Source organism: Mustela nigripes, chromosome 14, assembly GCF_022355385.1.
Source record: "Mustela nigripes isolate SB6536 chromosome 14, MUSNIG.SB6536, whole genome shotgun sequence".
Lineage (NCBI taxonomy): Eukaryota > Metazoa > Chordata > Mammalia > Carnivora > Mustelidae > Mustela > Mustela nigripes.
The window spans coordinates 2193860-2217045 of NC_081570.1; the positions used below are offsets into that span (position 1 = coordinate 2193860).

At 59.6% G+C, this 23186-nt stretch overlaps 1 protein-coding gene across 1 annotated transcript; it reads right to left on the reverse strand.

Moving 5' to 3' along the window:
• Window positions 1–13341: 13341 nt before the first annotated feature.
• Window positions 13342–17456, reverse strand: LOC132000862 (uncharacterized). Its single transcript, XM_059374713.1, has 4 exons — window positions 17354–17456; window positions 16662–17210; window positions 15480–15538; window positions 13342–14968 (listed from the first exon to the last, which is right to left on the reverse strand). The coding sequence occupies exons 2-4, from the start codon at window positions 17208–17210 to the stop codon at window positions 14902–14904; spliced, it is 675 nt and encodes a 224-aa protein (XP_059230696.1). The 5' UTR covers window positions 17354–17456; the 3' UTR covers window positions 13342–14901.
• Window positions 17457–23186: the final 5730 nt, after the last annotated feature.

The following is a 23186-nucleotide window of genomic DNA, read 5'->3' on the forward strand; positions in this document are numbered from 1 at the left end:
TGCCCTGACAGCAGCCCTGGGGTTTTTTTGTGCTCAGCGGGGCCCTTTCTGGTAGGTCCTTGGACCAACCACATCACAGCAAGCTCGCCTGCCTTCCCTCCTTCCCCAGTCTTTCGGTCGCCCTGACTTTTTTCCCCACACACTGCTCCCTCCGCCTGGCTCTCACTGGCCTCTCCTGCTGAGAAGATACACCACCCCCTCGGGGAGGGCCTCTCAGGTCCCCCGTGACCCCCAGCACACCCGATCTCAGCCTGCACCTGCCTGGGGGAGCGGCCCTATCCACGCACCTGGCATGGAATGAGTGCCCCGTAGACTTGAAGCATGGGCGGCGGGGCGGCTGGCTGAGCGCCTGTCTGCTTCGGCTCTAACATGCTCAGCTGACGGAGTTAGAGACCCAGAGGCCCTGAGCGTTCTTGTCCGTCCTGCAGGAGGCTTCTCTGCGAGGATGGGGCAGAGACGTCCACTTGCATATCTCAGCTGTGCCCCACCTTGCAGGTGGTTGTGGGCCCGAGGGGGGTAATTCTAGAGACCACAGTGGAGCATGTGTGGCCTGCGAGACGGCTGTGGGTGGCGACCCGGGACGTGGTCCTGAGTGGGCACAGTGGGCTGTCCTGGGACCTGCGGTGAGATCTGGTTTTCCTCCTTTGGTGGCTTTCCCCAGGACTAGCCGGCCTCTGACCGCTCAGAGGACGCCAGCGTGGGGACAGCCAAGTCAGAGGACGTGGACTTCAGTGTGCCCAAGTTTTAGGGATCCTTTAGCCACTTCGTCTTGCTTATATCTTTATTTTTATGTGTGCACTGAAGTGATAGCCAGTAAAAGCTCTGTCTAATTAAGTCCAGAAGAACTCCTTCAACACGTATAAACTAAAAATTGTAAGGGAGAGGAAACATCATGTCAGTTTAATTGGCGGTGTTTTTTCTTTCTTAGTGGTACATAAAGTAATGGAGCATTTTGCCATGGACCGCATCTTAAATTCAAGGAAACATTCTCAGTAAAATATAGCAACAGTTGCTACATGTCTGGCGCAATCATACCTTTGCTCTGTGATTTAACTCATTTAACTCTACGACAGCCTTGTCACCTGCCACACGTGCAGGAGGGAAGTTCCAGGGTCTGGGAGGGAGGCTGCGACCGAGAACTGGATGATGGGGGGGTTTCCCCAGGGACAGGTGTGTGCAAAGCCCGGAGGAGGTGAGGGGCCGCTCCTGCGCTTGGTGGGGAGGATCCCAGCAGTTCTAGAGAAAACTGGGTGCGGGACCCTGGGTCCCCGTGTCCCTGGGGGAGATGCCAGGCCCCCACGGCCGGGCTGGGACCAGTGTCCCTGAGTCTGCGTTGCCCTGAGGTCTGAGCAGAAGGACATGTGACCGGCAGAGGAGCCAACCACTACCCACTGCGGGCGAGGCTTCCCTGTTGTGTCAAAACCACAGCAGGGTTTGTGGTTTTGAGACGAAAGGGAGAGAAGGGGATGGTCCATGTTTCCTCTGCGCTCCCTGAGTCCATCCTTAGTCTTCTGGTCTCCTCTGGGCGCTGCTCACAGCCCCGTGCACCACCTGCCTTCCCCGGGGACAGACAGGCCCGCAGCGCCATCCCTGGGAACGTTCTGCTTCCGGCTCTGCAGGGCAGGGCCCTACGGCGGTCAGAGCCTCAGCTGTCTCCTCTGTGGAAGGGGCCAGACCTTCCAGGGGCTGCTCCTGGGGGTGGAAGACGCAAGGCTTCTCCAGGAACGTGGGTGCCGGCCGCTGACCCCGAGGGTCCCCTGTCTCTCTGTCAGCATGCTTCCCCATAGGAGCAGGCTGCCAAGGGGCGGTGACCCACGCCCTCGGACCACAGCTTCTCTGGTTCCGATGGTTTGGGGCCAGACAGGCCGGCGGAGGGTCCCCACACTGCCAGTGAAACCTCAGGGGTTTGTTTTCATGTTCTGACCACCAGGAAAATGACAAGAGCTCCTGTCTGGCAGGCTTCTGGGGCTTCCGGGCGTGTGGGAGATGGAGGGGACCGTGGAGAGGACTGTTCCCAGCGTGGTTTCTGCATTAGTCCCCTCAGTGGCTATGGGGTCACCGAGCTGATGGGCATGAATTACTGCAAGCCTCCGTGGCCTGAAAGGGTACCCAGAGCCTTGGTAAGGAGGAGGTCTGGCCCCTAATGCCAGGGGGCGAACCCTGCCCCAGCATACTGCTGCCACGATGGAGGTCCAGGAGGCAGATCCCCGGGGGCAGATTCCGGGGGCAGATCCCCGGGGGCAGATTCCGGGGGCAGATTCCGGGGGCAGATTCCAGGGGCAGGGGCCTGCGGACTCCTCCTTGCAAGCAGGGGGGTGCCCGTGGCATGCTGTTCCTTGGGCGCTCAGGGTCTTGCCGAGATGGGTGTGACCGAGCAGATGAGCTCAGGTGTCTGTGAAACAGGAAACAGGATGGAGGCTTGCAGCGGCGGTTGTCAGAGAACATATCCCTAGGCCTCCATTTGGCACTGGTCCCAAATGACAGAGAGTGTTCCCGCGGAGCTCCCAAGGAGGCGCGATCTGTCTGTTCCTCCGTGCTGCCCTGCCACCCGGGCCCTGGAGATTGTCCCCCACGGTCACAGTGTCCAACCTTGAAGCTGGGAGGTGTCGGGGCCAGCACAGCGCCTGGCTAACGCGGACCGTGTGGACTACACCAAGTACACGGTTTCCAATTTCCGCATAGGTTTTATATAATGCTTTGGTCAAGGGGGGCTCTGTGCTTAGACATTTCTACAGAGCTGCTCTGGGGGGCCGGGCCGGCGAGCATGCAGACCTCGTGGCCTCCGTCTGTCCTCTACCTGGTTATGCAGGCTGGGGCCACGGTCAGGGAGGCCCCTGATGGGTAGTGGGCTTGGGTCGCCAGCCCCAAGGAGGGGTGGAGGCTGGCCAGGTGAGTGAGGTGAGGTTGTTGATGGCCGGGAGCTGGTGCGCAGGGGGACCGAGCATCAGTGCGTCCAGGTCCCCGTTCTGTAAAATGCGAAACAGTTACCCTGCCTGGAGTACCCCGTCGGGAGGTGACGTCACGTGACCGGAAGGTGGGAAGCTGGGGGGGAACTTGCTTCCACAGGGGACGTACCTGCCACATGCTCGGGTCTCTGTGTCTGTCTTCCCGTGGGGCTCTGCTGGCACCAGGGGCCCGTCGTGTCCCCTGCCCCGCCGGGTGGCAGGTTCCACACTGCTGGGGCAGCGTTGCCTGCCTGGGGACCCAAGGCCGGTGGACGAGCTTTCTGCCACCAGCCCACATCTCGGGGCAGAGTCACGCGCTACACTGCCACCCCCCAGAGTCTCAGCTAATGACTCCGGCAGCAGAGTTCGGGGGGGCAGGTGCCGCTCCCCTTACACCTCCTCTGAAGCCACGGCCCCGTGGATGCCAGCTGCTGTCAAAGGGGCGGTTGCTTGTGTGGCTGTCACGAGGACCACACCCACCGGGTCTACCTTTGCCTGTGCTTGGCCCTGTCCTTTGTCTGCAGGCCTGGGGGGTGTGTGGAGGGTGCCCTAGAGCTGGGGGCAACTCTGACTTCATTTTCCAGATGGGGACACTGTCTCTGACGGGGTCACACATCATTTTGATGGCAGAAGAACCCGAATGTTCACCTGTCACCCTGGGTCTCCTGCCCGTTGTGCGGCTCTGGGTGAGCTATTGTCTCCCTCACTGCCCTCAGCGGTGAGGTGGGGCAGCCTCGGCCTGAAGGTGGTTAGCTTTTCTCATCTATCATGGATCCTAGCAAAGGTCACTTGTCAGGTTTTGGCACCCGGGGAACACTCAAGTGCCCACGGAGAAATAGTTGGAAGTCATGGGGACAAGACAGGTTAGATGACGGGCGTGTCCCCACCAAGACCTGTAGAAGGTGGGCTTCATCATTTCCTCACAAATCCCATGTGAAGAATGTCCTGTTCTCTTCTACTCCCTACTTTTGTATTCAGGGCTGCCATGCACAGTTTCATAGGAGGAGCACTGCACAACCCCAGGGGAGCCATTTGCAAGGATGTACTGTAAGTGGCCTCCCCAGGAGCTGCTGGTCCTCAGCTATGTCACCTAAGTAGCTGCTGGCATCTCTCACGGCTTATGGCTCAAGTTTGTGCTTCGTGAGGAGGTCTAATAACTCTGAATAGGGGTTGGGGAGGGCAGAGAGAGGGAGGTGAGGCCCCAGAGGTACCTGCTCTGTGGCTATGTGCTCACGGTGACCAGTGCCTCTGGTGACTGCCCCTTCTCCTGCTCTGGCGAGATTGTCCGGTCCAGGGCGTGGGGGCTGGGACACAGCTTGCTTTTCCACAGCAGGGAGCAGTGGGGTCAGTCCTGGAACGCAGGGTCAGTCCGTTCTGTGATCGTGCGCACAAGTCAGCAGCGCAGCTCTGTGTGACTCACCAGGGGGAGACGTCAGCCAAAACCCCAAACTCCCGCCAGCCGGAGACGTTTGGCTGCTGTGGAGGGCAGACTGATGGTCTGCAGAGATGTCCAGGCACTAAGCCCTGGATCCCGACACTGGATCCCCAAAGGCCACTTCCATGCTACAGGGGAGTCAGGCTGCAAACCAGTTGGTCTCGGGTTACCTGCAGGTGGACCCAGTGTAATCACAAAAGTCCCTGAGGCAGAAGAGGCTGGCAGGACCGGAGATCAGAGATAACGGACCAGAGAGAGGCGGCCTCTAGAAGCTGTGAAACAGACTCTCCTGGAGCCTCCAGAAGGAGGCTGTCCACATCTGGCTTAGAGCCCAGAGACCCATTTTGGACTTTAGGCCTCAGGGAAAGAGTAAATTTATGTCTCCTGAAACCACCAAGTTTACAGTGATTCCTGAGAGCAGTGACAGGAAGCTAATATCATCACTAGGAGTGTGTGTCTCGAAGTTGACAGATTAAGACAAGGACCGGGACTATGCCTGTTCCGGCCATGAAGAAGCCTCAGAGCTCAAGAAGTTGTAACCAAGTGGGCTGTGGGGTGGCTCTGAGTCCAGGCTGGGCCTGGGTGTGGGCTGTGGGGTGGCTCTGTGTCTGGGCTGGGCCTGGAGGCAGGTCCCGAGTGAAACCAGGCCCTCTCTGGGGCTCGGGCTCCTCATCTGTGTGAGGAACGGGCGTGGGAGGCAGGGTCCAGCCCCTGGTGGCTTCTGGGGACGGTTTCCTGAGGATGTACATCAGTGTCTGAGCCGCTGGCCGCGATGCTAGGGCCACCTCCCTGGGGTGCCTTGTGATGCTGGGGTTGCTGAGTGGATGGCTCCTTGTGGCAGGTCCCAAATGACCTTCCTGTTGAACCTTGAACTCCTGGCAGAATGAAAGTCTGCACCATGGCCAGTCCTGCGTGCTCTGTGAGCCTGGAGGTCCCCCCTCGTCCTGCACCACCCTCCGCCGCTGCCCATCAGCCTCCAGATGCCCAGCCCACCAGCGTCCACTTCGTGAACTCTGCACTCTCTGTCTGCCCCCTGTTGTGCTCTCAATCACTGTGATTCCAGAACCTTCCACCCCTCACCTTCAGAAACAAAAGGGAGGTGGGGGGTTCTCCTTGGTAGAGGAAGAGGCTTTTCCAGCGGAGCCTGAAGAGTAAGGGTGAGTGCCAAGGCTGGAGGTGGGGCGCATGTGGCCGGAGCTGACACCTGGCCCCGAAGAAAACAGGGGCCAAGGCTGAACCAACTCCTCTCTCCGCCCGGTGGTGTTGGGTGTCTCGGCTGCAGCTTCAGAACCGCGGCCCTGACATCTGGTGGAGGATGTCCCAGAAAGATGAGACCGAGCACATGCACCTGTGACGACGCATGGCATGCTTGCGGATGTCATTGCTAACAAAGGCACCTTGGGAGACCCTGGGGACAAGTGTCCCTGGGCCTGAGAAAGTAACCTTTGTCTTCAAAGCAGGCTGCGTTCTGATAAGGCAGCTGAATGGGTAATGTGTTGCCCTGGCAATAATATTCAAATCAATGTCTTTGTTTTCTTGAAGGCATAAATGTTTGTTGTTTCTTCTTTCTGCAGCCAGAAGAAAAGCAGGAGCACATTTCACTTCTCCCACAAGAATGGAGGAAAAACAAACAAACAAACCCAGAGAAAATCCCCCCACCCCCACCCCGTGAATCCTGCTGGATTCTTAAAAATTTAAGCAAGATGTTTGAGAATCTAATTACATTGAAATGAACAAAGCTCCGTAAGGAAGTTTGATTTATTTAACCGTTGGAGGCCCGTTTCATGCCCCTTTCATCTGGAGGGTGCCGGGGGACTCCCGTTGCTAAATCCGACGGTCCAGGTGGCAGCCGTGCAGTTGTCCACAGCTGCGGTGGGCTCGCGGCGTTTCCGCAGCCCCGTCCCCTCGGCCATGCTGGACGGTGTAGAATGTGGGAGATGTGATCATGACGTTTTATCCTTGGAACGGAAGACAAAGCCACCCGTGTGAATTGGTCCCTGCAGACTCTCTCTGGGAGGCGGGGATCTTGGTCAGGGTGGGGGCTTTGGTTAAACTACTCACATGGCCATCTGGTCGACCTACTGGCACCGCCCCCCACCTGCCGCCGCCGCCGTGCGTGTATTCTGCGCTGCCCAACAAAGCCCAATGACTACTTTTTAAAAAACAGATGATCATGTGCAGGCTATGCAATTGTTCACGCCTCTGGGTCCTCTACATCTTCTCTCTGGAGCACGAAGCCGGCATATGGAGACCACAGGACCCGGTCCTGGCAAAGCCTGGTCTTCACTGAGTCATGTTTTCTGCTCTGCCCCCGACGTCTGTGAGATCTTTCTGAGAAACAGCTGTGTGATGGCAGCCACGGTCCTTTTCCATAAAAATGTTATCAAGGACGGTTCTTCCGTATCCCCCGGGGCTCCCAGCACCAACGACACAGCCCCTCTTTTGGGAATGTGCTCCCTCCATCCTTTTGGATAAGCAACTCTTTCTTGTTCATACCCTGCTGTTGGTTCTATAGGGAGCTTGGATCCACATCCAGATTCAACTCTGGAAGCCAGTCTTCCGTCTCCCTCTTGTCTCTGGTTCTTCCCGTCCTGGGGTCTTCCTTCCCTGAGTACCCCTTCTCCACTTCAGTTGGTACCGGTCGTCACTGGGAAGTACTTGGGGGAGGACTTTGGGTTTTAGAATCAAGTGGGCTGTGTTCAAATCCCGGGGTGTGGCTCTTGATAGGCGATGAGCTGCTCTGAGCCGAACTATTGCCAATTTCCATATTTTATGTCAAGCGAGTAGTTCAAAAACTACTTGGATTTTGGTCAGGGTGGGGGCTTGTTGAGCCACATGTTGAGTAGTTCAAAAAGCCAGAGCCTAGGTAAGACTTCGGTAAGCAAGCGCATTCTAATTAGCATTTTCCACAGGGCACACAAAAGGTAGATTTATTGACTACCTTACAATTTTCAATCTTCAGAGAAAGAAGGGATTTCAAGACTGCAGGGTTGGAAAACTTTCTTCTGTGTATTTTTGGAGATGAGCCTCCTGAAGCATGGGGTGTCCTTCCTGCCTGGGAACTGGGGAGGCAACCAGCATTAATTCCCAGACTGCTTGGGCCATGGGAAGCCTCTAGAATTCTGGCTTCAATTCCGATATGTGTGGGATGCCCTCCCCACCCACTGCCACCCACCAACCACATTTCAGACACCAGCGGGATGTCCTACAGTTCGGCTTCATTCTGATACTGTCTACCGCAACTAGAGTCAAGTTCCACTAATGAGGGCTCCGGCCTGCCAGTCCCCCCCCCCCCCCCCCCGTTCCGAGGCCACTCGCAAGCCTAGTCTGTCACCTGTGCTTCCGACCGGTCAGCTGTAGATCAGGGTTTCCAAGGACCCCCTCCCTGGGCTTGATTAATTTGTTAGCGGAACTCGGAACTGAACTCAGGAAAACCGTTTACTCAGGACATCACGGGTTTATTACACGAGAAACAGCTCAGGAACCTCCGCAGGGAGGAGATGCCCAAAGCGAGGGTCGCGGCAAAGGCGTGAGCGTCCCTGACCCGGAGAAAGCCACGCTCCCTGCACCTCCACGTCCGCACCAGCGACTGGAAGCTCTCCCAACCCTGTCCTTTGTGCTTTTCCAGAGGCTTCATTACATGGCCACGATCCATCACTTCATTGGCCAATGGCGACGGATTCAGCCTCCTGTCCCTCTCCCCTCGCTGGGGGCCAGCGGGGAGGGGGTATACCGGGGGTGGGACTGGAAGTTCCAAGCCTCTAATCACATGGGGGGCTGCCCTGGCTTCCAGCTCCCAGTCTCAGGTGTGGTCCCAAAGCCATCTCATTAATACAGCGGGAGACAGCTTCATCGCTCTCAGCACTTAGGAACTTCCAAAGATTTTAGGAGCTCTCTGCCAGGAAAGGGGTCAAGACTGAGTATATATTTCTCATTGTGAGTCCTAATCCCACAGTTCTCTGTGCCGGCCGGAGGGAGCATGTGACAGGGCAGGCAGGACATGATGGCCTGGGCCGAGCATGGGAAGGGGGGCGGGGTCGGGCTCTAGGACGCAGACGCCAAGGCCTCCTCTCCCCGGAATTTCTGGTTCAGTGGGGCTGGCAGGGGCCCAGGGACTGCGTGTCCTACAGGCTCCGGGGTCATTCCTGTGCCCCATTGCTGGGCCTGGGGAAGCACTGGGCCTGCGGAAGCCGGTTCCTTCCTGGCCTGGGGGCACATCAGGTCCAGAACCCGCCCGGGACACTTTGTCAGAGGCTGTGGCTCTTCTCCTGTGTAAACCATCAGGAACGAAACACAGTGAAAAGTTCTTACTTATTCTCCCCTTCGGCTCCGGGCGCTGTCTCTTGGAAGAGACTTGGCACCGGAGATGATAAAGCTGAGAAGGGCGTGTCCTGGCGGGAGTGTGTTGTTAAAGCGCTGGGTTTAATTCAGATCCATGACCGCGCTACGGAGGCCTTCCCGGTGGGAACTGAGATGCGCTCCCTGCTGCACAGTCCCGCCAGCGCCGTCCCGGGGGAGGGGGCTGATTTATGGCGAATCCCCAGGCCCATGGCCCTGACGCCAGCTGTCGACCGCTGCTGTGGGCCACCGGGTTTCCACGTGTACGCCTGGAGCCCTGGGAGCAGAGGTGAGGCCCTGGGCAGGGCTCTGCCTCCTCTCCCCCACCCTGTGGTCTAACCAACAAGGCAGGGCAATCCTTCTGGAAGCTTCCATCCATGCGGAAGCTGGGCCGCCCTCCATGACTCCAGTCCCGGGACTCTTGCCGGCTTCTCCGGGACGTCCTGGCGCTCACTGGATCTAGACAGAATCTCCTCTCGCTGTGGCCTGGGCTCATCCGTCGGCTCTGGAAGGGCCGTCCTGTAGCTTCCACCAGGCGGGGGGCTCCATCCTTCCTCCCCGTCCCTGAGCCCTGCACGCGCTTTCCACCCAGCGGGTAGCTCCTGTCTGAGGAGAGACGGAGGAGGGTCAGGCAGGACCCCAGAGAAGGCAGAGGAGCCCTGGCCACCTACAATTGTCGAGACTGCTGGAGTTTTAGAAACTGGGGGTGGGGGAGGAAGTTAACACTTAACAGGGCATCAACATTCTAGACCCGGTTTTATTTTTTTATTTTTATTTTAAGCTGGATTTTATTTTTACGTTCAATTAGCCAGCAGACGATGTCATTTTCGGTGTAGTGTTCAGTGATTCGTCAGTTGTGTGCGAGCCCCAGGGCTCATCCCAACGCACGACCTCCTGCTACCCCGTCTCCCGCCTTCCTCCCCTGCGAAACCCTCAGCTTGTTCCCGGGGGTCCAGAGTCTCTCGTGGCTTGTCTCCCTCCCCGACTGCTTCCCGTTCGCTTTCCCTCCCTTCCCCTCTGGTCCTCTGAGCGAGTCCTTAGGGTCCACATGTGAGCGAAACCGCGTGATAACGGTCTCCCTCTGCCTGACTTCTTCACTTGCCATTATCCAGCCGCACCCATGTTGATGCAAACGGTGGCTGCTCTCCTTCCTGAGCGCGAGTAACACTGCGCTGTGTGTCCAGACCACATCTTTCTCCGTCCATCCGCTGAAGCACGTCTCGGCTCCTCCCACAGTTCGGCTGCTGTGGACACTGCGGCCGTGAACACGGGGTGCGGGCTCCCCTTCTTCTCACTATGCTAGACGCGCTTCTAAATGCATGACGCAGATCAACATTTTTTTTTTTAAAGATTTTATTTATTTATTTGTCAGAGAGAGGGAGAGAGCGAGCACAGGCACACAGAGTGGCAGCAGAGGCAGAGGGAGAAGCAGGCTCCCTGCCGAGCAAGGAGCCCGATGCGGGGCTCAATCCCAGGACGCTGGGATCATGACCTGAGCCGAAGACAGACACTTAACCCACTGAGCCACCCAGGTGTCCCCGCAGATCAACATGTTTAATCCTCATATTAATTCTATGATGTGGGGAGTGTCCGCATCACTCTTTGGAAGTTAAGAGAAGAGAGACGCGAACACAACGTATGATGGAAACAGTCGTCAAGGGAGAGGAAGACCGTTGAGTGATCCCAGATAAAGAAGAACCATCTGTCCTACGGACAGGGGCACCTGGCTGCGCAGCTTCCAAAAAACGCCAAGCAATACTGGCGGAAACCAGAGAGGGACAGTGATGGGGTCAAAGCAGCGGAGAGGAACGGGCGTGGTGACGGGCGCCGCGGTGTCCTTCCCTCGTCCACCCGTGGGGGCGGGTACGGGTCTCCGCGGAAGTCTCCGTCCGTCCCGAGAACCAGCATGAAACAAAGTGCGGGCTCTAGCCACGGGTAGGTGACATTCAAACGAACAAAGGGGCCTTTTTTCAGGAGCCCCAGTTTGGGGAGGGGGAGCTCGTGAACATATCTCCGAGTAACTCACAGGGATGGTCGAGGAATTTGAGGAAGACACAGAATAAATGATGACAGAACTCGACGTGTCAGAAGCCGCCGGAAAGAGCCAAAGACACTGGAGGCAGGAAGTGAGCTGACGAGGAAGCCACGGGTGTTGGAAGTGGACGAGGCATTGAAGGCAAAGCCAGCCCTCCGCTGCCCCGGGGAGAAGAAGGAAAGTCAGAGCAGACACAGATGAAAAAGACAAAACCGGCAGAGAGGGCAACTAAGCCCAAAATCTGCTGAAAAGAAATGAACACTTTATGGGACCCAGGGTGGCTCCGTCCGTTAAGCGTCTGCCTTGGGCTCGGGTCGTGGTCCCAGGGTCCTGGGATCGAGTCCCACATCAGGCTCTCCGCTCCGTGGGGAGCCTGTTTGCTTCTCTCTCTGCCTGCCTCTCCCTCTGCCTGGGCTCTCTCTCTGACAAGTAATACATACAATTGAAAAAAAGAAAAAGAAATGAACACTTTAGACTTCCATGAAGACCAGTTAAAAAAAAGAAAAAAAAGATCGAGAAGTTGGAATAAATAAGCAACCAGTATCATGAAGAGGCAGATTTTCCTTTAAGCTGCTACTTAGATGGAGTGGATAAAGTCTTATAAAGAGAATAAAGTGCCCCAAACTGGTGTCAGGTCCAACAGCCGGCTTGAAGACACAAACGCAGCGAGCGAGGGGATTTGTGACCAGGACTTTCCTCACCAACCAACCCCCCTTCCTCCCCAATCCAGATATATATATTTTTTCTTTTGGGGGAGAGTTCTACAGTATTTCCTAAGAACAGGTAATTTCTGTTTTATACAACATATATGGGAAAGTTGAAGATGAGCGACATTTGCATGGTGCACGTCGTGGATTGGATGTCACCCAGATTTCGTAGTCCGATAAGGATAAGGAGATTAAAAAAATGCTACAGGCCCATTTTATTTATGAACAAAGTTGCAGAAATCCCAAGTGAGAAGTTAACCAAATGAAAGAGGGTATCAGAGGAAGGTCACCTGATGAAACAGGGTCTTACCAGGAGCATCTGAAACTCTCAGTGCCGTTCACGGTGGGGGTAAACCCAGGGGAGCCCGATCTGTGCAGTAAAGACATTCGATAAAGCTTAACAGCCGTTGTGATAAGATATGAAAGAAACAACAACCGAAACCCAACACTGACTCCCCTCCCGATGACATCTACATAAAAGGAATCTGGGGAGAGTCAAGTCCCTCCAGGAAAAGCAGGAGTTAAAGGAAATGTATAAAGTCTTTGTCACTCAGGGGCAGGGACACCTTCAGTGAAAATTCAAAACCTCAAACCGAAAAGAAATCTGTACCTTTCATGATACCAGGGCAGAGAATTTTGTTCAGTGAAAGACAGTACAGACGGAGCTAATGTGCCGCTGAGCAAGCGAGAACAGATATCCACAATGTTAAACACTGACAAGGGAATTAAGACCTAGAATTTATAAGGACTCCTGCAGCTCAGAAAGACGAGCCCAGGGACCCCAGTGGACAAATGGGCGAATGATACGGACAGTTGATCGACGGGAAGGAAACCCCAAGGCTAATAAGCAGAAGAAGAGAAGCTCAAAGTCCTTGGGAATCACACAGAGGAAAACTAGGACGAGACACCACTTCACATCTGCCGGACTGGGAAACCTTGCAAAGCGGTTAAGCCAAGTGTCGGTGTGCGCGTGGGCTGCGGGAACACCCGTGACGGCCGGCGACGGCGGGGTGGGTGCCGCAGCCATGCCGGGAAGGCCGGGGGGCCCCAGCGGCTCTGCCCTCCAAGATCCAGCCCGGGGCCCCCGCGGGAGGCGGCAGGTGTGGCCGTGCGCGGGGCCGTGCCTGGGTACCCCCCCGCTCCGTGGGGAACGTGCCCTCCGTGTTCAGCAGGTGCACACTCTGCAGGGCTGTGCGGGTGACGGAAACCCCAGGCCGGGGGAGCGCACGGTGGCACCGAGGGGCTGGAGCAGAAGCAGAAGCAGAAGGGAACAGCACGAGACACAGGCCACGTGCACCCGTGAATGTCATTCATGCAAATAGACACACAGGCCGGCAAGGCCGCCCTGCCTGTGTGGGGGAACAGTGATGGGCCGAGGAGAGCTGCGGCCTCCGGGGAGGGGAAGCCCAGGGAGCAGGCGGGCACGTGCCCGGACGGTGAAGGGGTGTGGGGACCTCGCCTGCTCAGGGCTGGGATTATGCTCCAGCCGATAACTGGATGGACTCCCCCATTGGGTTCTGGGGACCCGGAGCAGCCAGGCGGACCCCGCGGCCACATTTCCAGCCGTGGAGGGAAGACGCCTCGCAGCGGGGGGTGGGGGGTGGCGGAGACGGGGGGGTTGGGACGCGAACACTCGCGCGTCGGTGAATTCCTGACACGTGGATGTTGAAACAGCCCCCGGCGGCAGCCACGCATGCCCACGGCACATCTCTGCACACACGCAGGTGCCCACGGGGACTTGTGTCTCTCAGCTCGGGGCGGGGGGGCGCAGGACCCAGGGATACTGCTCTGTTTTTGAGTCCAGATGACGCAACGTCAACAAATTCCTTTTTTTAAAAAAGTTTTTATTTATTTATTTGGGAGCGAGAGCATGAGCTGGTGTGTCGGGGGAAGCAGGAGCGGCGGACCCCTCGCTGAGCAGGGAGCCCAAGACCCTGAACTCCTGACCTGAGCCGAAGGCAGACGCTTCCCCGACGCAGCCACCCAGGCGTGGCAAGTTCCTTTGTTGAATTTGGAATCTTTGATCAGACACACAGAACCCAAGAGGATGAGTCACGGAGAGGAGGGTTTGCTCCCGTCGTTCAGGGCTGCCCTTACAGCAGGCCCGTCGGGCTCCGCTCGGCCGCAGACGACACTCTCGTGTTGCTCTCGTCTCCCGAGGCGAGGCCATGTCTGCTTCCTGCCCGGCTTCTGCCTCTCGGGGCTGCACACGAATGACCCCAGGGCCGTCCGTCTCTGTGAAGGAGGCACTTCCACGGCAGGCCCGGGTGCGCTCGCTGGGACAAGGGTCCGCGGGGCTGCGGGGCAGGTGCTGGCAGGTGAACAGACGGGCTGCATGCGGTGCTGGGAAGGTGCCACTCCACACGCTTCCCCTGCAGCGCTCCAGCCCTGGCCGTGGAGCGGGGGGTGCGGTACCGCGCCCACGTGTCCCGGTGGCTGCCTGGCGCCTCTCTGAGCGGAGAAGAGCCAGAGGCAGGGAGAGCCTCCGACAGCGCCGCGTGTGAGGTCAGGACAGGGCGGCATGGAGCCGGACGGCCACGTCCCGCCGAAGGGTCACATCACACTCAGGAACAGTGTCTCAGTGGCCTTCCAGAGCTGTCCTGAACCCCTGTCCCCTGGTAGCTGCCCGAGGCCCACCGGTGCACCCTGTCCCCTGTCCCCATCATCCACGATCCACGCCACGGCCCCTCCTCAGTGCTCGGGCAGCCCTTGCGCAACCTCCCGCCCCCCCCAGCCTCCCCAGTCTCTCCTGCATCCCTAACCCCGTGCGTCACTCTGCAACAGGGATTCTGAGCATCCTACGTTAATGGTTTTTTAAATAAAAATCTTAACTTTTCCAAATGACCCCCTCCTGCAGCTGCTCAGCCTGGCCAGAAGGTCCCGAGCTCGGTCCTGTCTTCTCCCTGCCCTCCTCCTGCTCACCAGTCCGTGTCCCGTCTGTGCCCAGGGTACCCCGATTGAGTGTTTGTGGGGTTCAGGCATGGCAGGGTCTCCTCACAGCCTCATGATTTCTTCCCTCCTTTGCAGCCAGGGAGCTGTGGTGCCCAGCACAGGCGAAGGGACAGAGACTGGCAGGATTCCTGTCCCAGCATGGCCCAGCCCCGGGGCAGCTCAGGGGCGTGCTAGAGAGCTCCCACAGCGCTGCTGGAGGCAAGCTGGGGGCAGGGGAGGCAGGTGGGTGCGCGGGAGGGGCTGGGGACCTCTCGCCAGACACACGCAGGCTTCGATCTGCTGAGATGATACCTGCCCGGGATGCAAACAGCCCGTTGGGATAAACTAGACCCTCTCGGTTCTGATTTCGAGCACGTGTGGGGGCGCAACGTGGCTGAGTCTCCACTCGGGGCTGGGAAGGCCTCCTGGCTCCGTCCACGAACACAAGGCTGAATGTTGAGATTTTGGAATTCAGGACAGTTCCGCACTCCATCTGCCGAGCGGCTCCCTTTAAGGCTGGCTGGGGTCGTTGTCAGGGCGATGGGAGCCTCGGGTACTGAGGCGGGCCCTGGGGAACCTGCCGGGAGGAGGCAGAGGAGAAGGAAGGTCACTTTGGAGAGATGCGCTCGGGCATCTGCACATGAGCTCGTGCTTTCCAACAGGAGGAGGAGTGCCCAGCCGTGGTCTGCTCCCTCCAGGCTCCTGCCTGCCCCCGCCCCGTGCCGCCTGCAGCCCCTGTGGGCCTCTCCTGGACCCTGGCTCGGGCAGCGGCCAACCTCAGTGCTCTATCGACCCGTGTTTCTTCTGGCATCTCAAATTAATCTCATTTTATGTGGCTCGTGATGGATTTTAACACGAGATAACAGCAAAGCTTTGCCAACCTCAGGCAGTTTGATAGCCGAAAACTTTGATTAAAAATTTTAATAGTCTGGGTGGACAGAACGGCGTAGGGCCTCTGCCGTTCGCACGATGCACATTTTCTGGCCGAGACGGGAGAAATCTATTTTCTTCCTTTTCCCAAAGGATACCCTCCACCCCCAGCCCAAATTTAAAAACTCTCCAAAACAAGGTTTCCTCAGGAAATTAACCTTGGTGCCTCGATCGTGGCTTCTCTTTCCTCAGCTCTGGTGGCAGCTGAGCCTGGATCCTGGGGAGGAGGGCGAGGCGGGTGAGCCTCCCGTGGGCACTGCCGGCAGCTGAGCCCGTCGCCGCCCAGGCTGCTGGATGCATTTCTCAAGCCAGGCAGCTTGAAACAACGGGGCTGTATCCTCTCGCTGTCTCAGAGGCAGAGGACTGAAACCCAGGTGTGGCGGGGCCGTGCTCCCTCCGGGGCTCTGGGGGAGGCTCTCGGGGGCCTCGGGGAGCTGCTGGGCTGTGGCCGCGCCCTCCCCGTCCCTGCCTGCATCTTCGCAAGGACTTCTCTGTGTCTCTCGTAAAGACACCTGTCATGGGTTTAGGGCCCCCCTGATTACACCAGGACGCTCTTATCTTGAGACCCTTAATTATATATGCAAAGTAAGGTCCCATTTTCCAAATCAGGACCCATTCATAGGTCCCAAGGACTGGGACGAGGACCTATCTTTTTGGGTCCTCGTCTTAATCCACTACAGTCATCATGCTGCCCCAGGAGGAGGCTAGAGAGGGAGACACAGAACACCTTGGGCCCAGCGAGAAGGAAGCACAGCCCGGCTTGGAGACCCCGTGTTGGTGATGTTGGAGGGGAGGGCGCTGCCCACCCCTGGCTTGGGGGACTGTGGACGGGGGCTCTGTGCGGATCTGTGTATCCCCGAAGCGCACATGTGGAAGCCCCGACCCCAGTGTGGTGGCATCAGGCAGGGCCTGGGGGAGGGGAGTGAGATTAGTTAGGTGAGGTCTCGAGTGTGGGGTCCTCCGGTGGGATCAGTGCCTTTATAGGAAGGGATAGTGGGGGGCTCTCTCTCCTCCCTCCACCCCCGCCTACCCCTGGTCGCCACTGCCCCCGCCACGTGAGGTCACACAGAGAAGGCGCTGTCTGGGAGCCGGGAAGCGGGCCCCGCCGGGAACCCTTGATCTCGGACTGCCCAGCCCCCTGAGTGGAGGGAAGCCTGCGTCGTGGCGGTGGTGGCGTGTTTTATGGCCGCCTGAGCTGACCCCACGTGAGCAGGGGAAAGAAACACAGAAGCAAATATTTATGAAGCCGCGTATCCGTGGCCAAACAGACCGCGAGCGGGTCCTACATGGCAGGGAGGCCGGGGGACGGGGCAGCAGGTGTTCCCGGCACGGGGACCCACCTTGTGGAGGCTGGTGACTGCGTAGCTGCTGTGCTGGGGACTGGGTGCTTGGCGGGGTGCATGGAGCGCACACAGGAGAGCGTGGAGGGCGCTGCAGGCGGCTTCCCGTGGGGTTCGGTCTTCTCTTTGGGGGCCACGGGCGCTGCTGAGTTTCTGGGCGGGGACATGACTAGTCCATTTGTGCTTTGGGAGCTCATGGGAGTGATGGCAGGACGGCCTCGAGGGACAGGATTCTGGAGGCCAGGGCACCAGGAGGGAGGCTGGGCAGTGTTCCAGAACCTTCCGCTGTCCCAGCAGGACCGCATATTTCTTCTCTACTGAACCAACCCCCGACCTCAGGAGCACAAGGGGCATTTCATCAGAAACAAATGAAGAGTCCCACCGGTTCCTCGGCGGCCCTGCCCTCCTCCTGGCCGAGTCCGCGGACGCGCTTCCTCTCGCCTGCCGTGCTCTGGCGAGAAGCGGCGCGCGCCTGTCATTCCCCGTGGAGACAGAAGATTGTCGCGCCTGGCGCTTGTTATTATCACGCATGTAGCTGAAACCTCGCATCTGGGGAGAGACGGAAATACCTCAGCTGAGGCTTCAAAGAGCCCTTCCAAGTCCAGCAAATGGGTTCAGGGACCTGATGAACCGAATCCGCCCTCCGCTCTTGTTGGGAAAATTGCTTTCCTGCTCGTGCACAAGCCGCTTACCGGGCTCTGTTGTGTCGCCTCCGCACGACGGGCTCCGGCGGAGGAGAAAGGGAGAGAAAGCAGTTTAATCAAGCTTGAGCCTGGCCTGGGGAGCGCCTGAGAGTCTCACCAAGGAGCAGCGGCAGGTGAAGCCGTTTTCTGGGGACGCCCCTGCTGCTCTGGGGGGCGGGTGGAGGCTGGGGGGAGGAGGGCCGTGGAGAGGGAGCGTCGCAGGTCTGCTTCCTGTTTTCCGCCCCCCCCCCCCCCCCCCCGTTCAGGTCCCCAGGGCCCCTTGGAAGGTTGTGCCATGCCCTGCCCCGGGAACCCCTCCATACCCACACATCCCCCCCGGCCCGGGGTGTGCTGAGCTTAGCGTGGGACAGACAGACGGACAGACAGACAGCATCCGGGCTGTTCCTGGTGCTGGACCACGCAGACCCCCGTGTGCTGACCTGCAAGGCCCCCTGAGGTCTGTATGCAGGGGTGAAGGACGGGTTGGGCCTGGAGAAGGGGGCACTTGGTGAATGAGGGGAGAGCGCGCAGGGGAGTGGGAGGAGCCTGGGCTGGAGGAGGTGCCCCAGAGGGTCCCTTGCTCTGGCCTGCCCCTCCCCACGAGTCGCGCTTTGTGAAAAGGCAGAAGGGAGCTGGACGGGGATGTGGGCCCGTGTTCATCTCACAGCTGACGGTCGACGAGGTGACAGGAACACGGGAGACGCTGGGACATCTGTGCGGCTCTGCTGGCTCGTGGGGGAGGTGTGGGGGCGGGCTTCCCGGAGGGAAGCTCCCGGGAGAGACTTTTCCCTAGCCCCCCCCCCCCCCCACCCCCTGCATGGCAGCCCCGTGCCCTCCGCCCTCCGAGCCGCTCCACCGTGCTCTGACCCCAGGGCCCTCGCCTCAGGCTGCACGGCCTCTCTCTGTACCAGAATGCCAGCCTCTGGGGGCAGCGACTCCCGCCCTCTGCTCTACCCTGGGGCTCACAGCGAGTCCCGGGCATAGCCAAGACCCCATCACCATCAGCAGGCGGCCCGCACTGAGGCGTCCTCGAGGGGGAGCAGCACTGCCCTGCCCAGCCCTGGACCCGGGAATGATGCTCAGGCGGAACGGGCCGTGGGCTCCGCAGCCTGCACCTGGCTGGGGGCCAGGCTGCGCACGGCTCCCGGTCAAGGCTGCGCCAGCGTCACACGGCCTGGGAGAGACATTTGCTGCCCACATACTAGCTGTGCAGGTGACCGCAGCTCAACACGAGCTCATCCTGCATGAGGGGGGCTAAGTCCCAGGGCTGCCGTCCTTGTAAGAAGAGGGGCTCCTGGACGCACACACAGTGGGGAGAAGGCCACGTGAAGACAGGGCCAGAGATTGGGGTGAGGCAGCCGAAAGCCAAGGAAGACCAAGGATCTCCTGGATGCTGAGAGGGGCCTGGGACGGATGATGCCTCAGCGCCTCCAGCAGGAGCCAGTCCCGCCCACAGCCGATGTCAGAGTGCAGCGTCCAGCACTGGGGGAGAATGAGGGCCTGCTGCTGAAGGTATCCCGTCCGCGGCGCCTGTTCCCGCAGCCCCCGGGCACGAGTAGACGTCACCTGGGGCTCAGTGGCCGGTTGGGTCTGTTTGCAACAGACGAGAAAGGGCGGAACGGGCACAGATCCTGGCCTTGTGTCCTCAGTCCCAAACCAAGGTGGAGGGTGGACGCAGGCCAAAGAAGTCTGTGCCAGCGCCAGAGTGTCTGAGTCATCCTGGCCCTGGCAGAGTGGCCAGCCTGCAGGGGCACCGACCGCTGTCCCTGACTGTGGGTCGGCACGACTGTGGCAAGAGCCTGCGCTCCTCTGAGTCGGACTGTGGCACTTCCTGTGGCCCAGCTGGGGGCAGGGGGCTGACCTGAGGCTGGGACCCTTCTCTGGGGGCATTTCTGGGAGGGCTTGGAGGGACTTCGGGGATTTTTGTATTCACGTTACGGACAGTTGCTGGACCATCACTCTGTTTCCTATGAGACCCAGCTGAGCTGGGGGTCACGACAATCTTCCTCCTAAATGTGGGGTGAGCTCTTCCGTCTGCCTGTGGCTCCGTCCTTCCTGCAGGTCTGCCTCGGGACGTGGCTGGGGACCCTGGTTTAAAGGAGCAGCCGGGGCCGCAATCAGCCCGCGGCTAGGATGGGAAACTCTCTGGGCCACCATCAGGCCGCGTCCACCTGCGGGGCCGCTGGCCAGGACAGGGATGAGGGGGGATGAGTGGGGAGTGGTCTCCGCGTGCACAGACATTAGGAACGTGTCTCTGCCAGCCCCTGGGAATCCATCGTCATCCCGGGGCCCCTCCGTTCGCCCCCCAACACCACTCTTCCCCTGGTTGCTGATCAGCCTGTGGCCAGGGGTCGCCCACTTGGTCGTGGGACCGGGGCTGGCTGGCTGAGTCCACTCCAGAGCCCCGAGGCCGCTGCCCATGGGCAGGGACCCGCGGACACAACCAGCTCTGGAGCCTGGCTTTAGGGTCAAGGGAGCAGGGTGCCCTTGTAACTTACCCCCGGACCCTGGCCTCTGGAGACCTCAGGCTTCTGCCTTGGATCCTGGATGGATATGTGGGAGCCTGGGTTCTCAGGACTGTTTCTGGAGGACCCAGGTCACGGGGACGAGGGAAGTGAAAGTGCGACCATTGGTCACAGATACTGGGGGGCTTCGTGGAAGGACCTGGCTTCCAGGGAGCGCAGATTGGTGTGACTGGCTGGGTGGCCTGGGACGTGTGTGTGCGAGTGTGTTCGGGTGTGTCCCTCTCTAAAACACACACAGAACAATCTGGGCCCGTGGGAAAGCTGCCTGGGATGGGGGAGGCTGTGGGGGAGCCTTGGGGAGGACATGCAGGACCGGAACCTTCCATCGGGACACAGCAGCTCAGGCCTTGCTCGCAGGGCTGGGAATGCGTCCCATGGCTCCCTGTTGCCCTAGCGCCGGCTCTCCTCCGGCTCCCTCCAGCCCTACTCTGCGTGGCCCCACTTGCTCGAGTCGGCGCGGTGTGTCCACAGTCCGGGTTCACGACAGAGGCCTTGACTGGCCCAGACTGGGCTGTGCACCCACTCCCGGGACCGTCACCTGGAGGGCTGGAGGGCCCTGCATGGAGTGACCTCTGTTGGGAAAGGCCGATTCCCATAGTGTGTGTGTGCCCTGTGCACGTGTGCACGCGTGTGCTTGTGTGTTTGCGTGAGCACGCACATGGCCAATTGCACACACATGCAAGTGTGTCTGTGAACATGTGTGTGCGTGTGGGCCCATGTGAATGTGCGCGCATGTACACGGGTTGTGTGCACACGGGTGTGTTTGTGTGTGTGCATGTGTGTTCACGCGTGTGCAGGTCCGTGCATACGTGAGGGGCCTGTGTGCGTGTGTGCACGCATACGTGTGTGCACATGTGTGTGGGCCTGTGTGCATACACACCTGCCGTCCCTTGAACACGATCCTGTGTTGGGCATCTGTTATGTGCGTCCATCGCCCCCTGGTTCACCGTCACGGTGCCTGGGGGAAAGCCCGCTCTTCCTGGACAGAACAAGAAGCCTGGCCCTGAGTGTAGGTTCCTTGCCTCAGGTCCGCAGCTGCCGGCGTAGGGAGGGGCTTCGGCTGCGCTGCCCACGTGGGGGCCTCTTAGGTGCAGGAGACTCATCCGTTAGCTGCAGGGTCGAGAATCTGCGTTTGACGGCAAAGCCAGGACCCTGCGTGGGCGACCCTAGCGCAGCAGGCCAAGCGGATTTCACTGATGTGAGACTCAACAAGGCTCGAGGTCCTGAAGATCACTTTCCAAACCCAGATGCTCACACTGGTCATCAAGAAACAGGGCAGGGGTGCCTTCGCCCCGCAGGGCACGGGATAGGTCCCCCTGGTCTCCGGCCCTCCCTGCCCTCATCCGGCTTTCCCTTGGCTCGTTGCCACACTGTCTGAGACACAGCGAGAAGGAGATTGTGCTGTACGCCAGCAGGGCTGGAAAACCAGGTCTGCCCTGGGGACGGATCTGCGTGTTTTGGTCTGCGTGAGCCAGCCACACTGCGGGAACAGCCGTCCCTGCCTCCTACAGCTTCAACCCAGCAACACTACGTCCCATTCACGTTCGTCTGCCTCCGAGCCCGGCAGCTCCAGGGTCGTTCTCCTCCACAGAATGACGTGGGGCCCAGGCCTCTTCCATGGCTGCTGCATCTCAACACGAGGGGCCCGCGCTTGTCCAGTCAGGGCAAGAGGGAGCCGAGGGTCTTCATCCTAGAAGTGGCCTCGCTCCTGCGCAAAGCCCACTATGGCCTCTAACTGCGAGGCGCCGAGAGACCCAGGGGGCACAGGGTCTTCGGTGACAAGTAGATGCCTTTGCCTCACCATGGGGAGAGCCGCCCTCAACTTGGCCTTTGGGTAGAAGGCGTGGTTCTAGACAGAGGAGGGGTGTGCGGGTGCCAGACCCAGCCCTCAGGGAGCGCGACGCCGCCTTCCAGGCTTTCCCAGCAGGGCACGTGAGCGCTAACCGGCTCGTTTCCTGAGGAGCTGACCTAACTTTGCCACTCCGTTCCCTGTTGGAGGATGTCCATGCGGCCGGCAGACCCAGGCGCCATGGCGGGCTGGATGAGAAACCCTCCCGTCCCCTCTGTCGGCCTTTCTCTCTCGAGGGGCCCAAAGACCAGAAGAGCAGACACACTTCTCGCCTTAACGCCGTGGAGCGGGACAAGGGACCGGCCTGACGCGGTTCCACTTGGACAGGACTGGGGACCTCCCAGGAGGTGCTCCCTGAGCGCAGCCTGTCGGGTGCTGAGAGGCTGGCCAGGAAGGGGAGGAAGGCTTCCCGAAGCTGGGGCTACGCAGCTGGACCGGCAGGATGACGGCCGCGACTGCCCTGTGCTCCCGGGACCCCCACGGCGCCTTGCAGTGAGGAGCATGAAAGACGAGCGCCTCCCCCTTCCGAGAGCCCTGCCCGGAGGAACCGTTATGCTCCAGGCTCTGAGTGTGGGCACCGTTTCTATCTGGAATTGGCAGCAGATGAAAAAATTGTGTGTCACGTTGACCGTGGGCACCACAATTCCTCTCTGGAAGGGAACTGTCTTCTTTCGGGAAAATGCCTTTTTACCAGGGCCATCGGGAGAGGAGAAAGGAAGGGGACTTGGGGTGCGGTGAGAGCAACACCAGAGAAGGGGGCTGGCGGGTCAGGAGGTCCTGACGGCTGAGTAAGGGACTCTGCGCTGCCCGCGCGGTCTCTCGGCACCGCCCCCCCACCCCCGCCGTCTCCCCACAGGCCAGCCCAGTTTCCTGCGTGAACAGGCGTCCTGTGACCCCTGCTGGGGAGACTGCCACCGGCCCAGGTTGGCGCAGGGCAGAGAGCACCTGCGGGCGCATGTTGGAGGCCCTGCACAGAGGAGGGAGCCCTGCCCGAGAGCGGTTCAGGGACCCAGGAGGCTCCTTCTGTGGCTCCGAGGTCCGAGAGGTTGGGTCCTTGTGGGAACCTGCACAAACGTCTTCCTCCGGACCGAGACAGTGTCTCAGGTTCATCTGTCTGCACCTCCAGGGGCTGGAAGACCCCAGGGGCTCCGACTTGGAGCCAGGTGTCACCATGACCAGTTCCGGCAGGTGGCCAGGATGCCTGTGTGGCTGAGGTCACCCGTGGGGTCCCCTCCCTCACCTACTCTGGAGACCAGGCTTAGGACCCTGAGGGCAGCTGCTTTTCCCTTCCCCAGGGGCTGGGGGCTCCTTGCACACCCGCACAAGGTGTGGCCCCCACCCCTGCCAGCCCAGCGTCTTCCTCCTCCCTCCGCAGCGCACACCCCACTCCGGGTTTATTACTGTCACAACACCAAGACGGACGATACTTTGTGGCGATTCAGGGTGGGTACCCGCAGCTCCCAGCTGG

Excerpts from the sequence above, each read along its gene's own strand:
- LOC132000862 (XM_059374713.1), bottom strand. The coding sequence starts at position 17,210 with ATGCGAGGTTTCAGCTACATGCGTGATAATAACAAGCGCCAGGCGCGA. Across the intron at positions 15,539-16,661 it reads CAGTCACCAGCCTCCACAAG|GATCCAGGCTCAGCTGCCAC; the intron begins GTGGGTCCCCGT and ends CCTCCTCCCCAG. Across the intron at positions 14,969-15,479 it reads GCCACGATCGAGGCACCAAG|GTTCCCCAGGGCCCGCCTCA; the intron begins GTTAATTTCCTG and ends TCCTCCCGGCAG.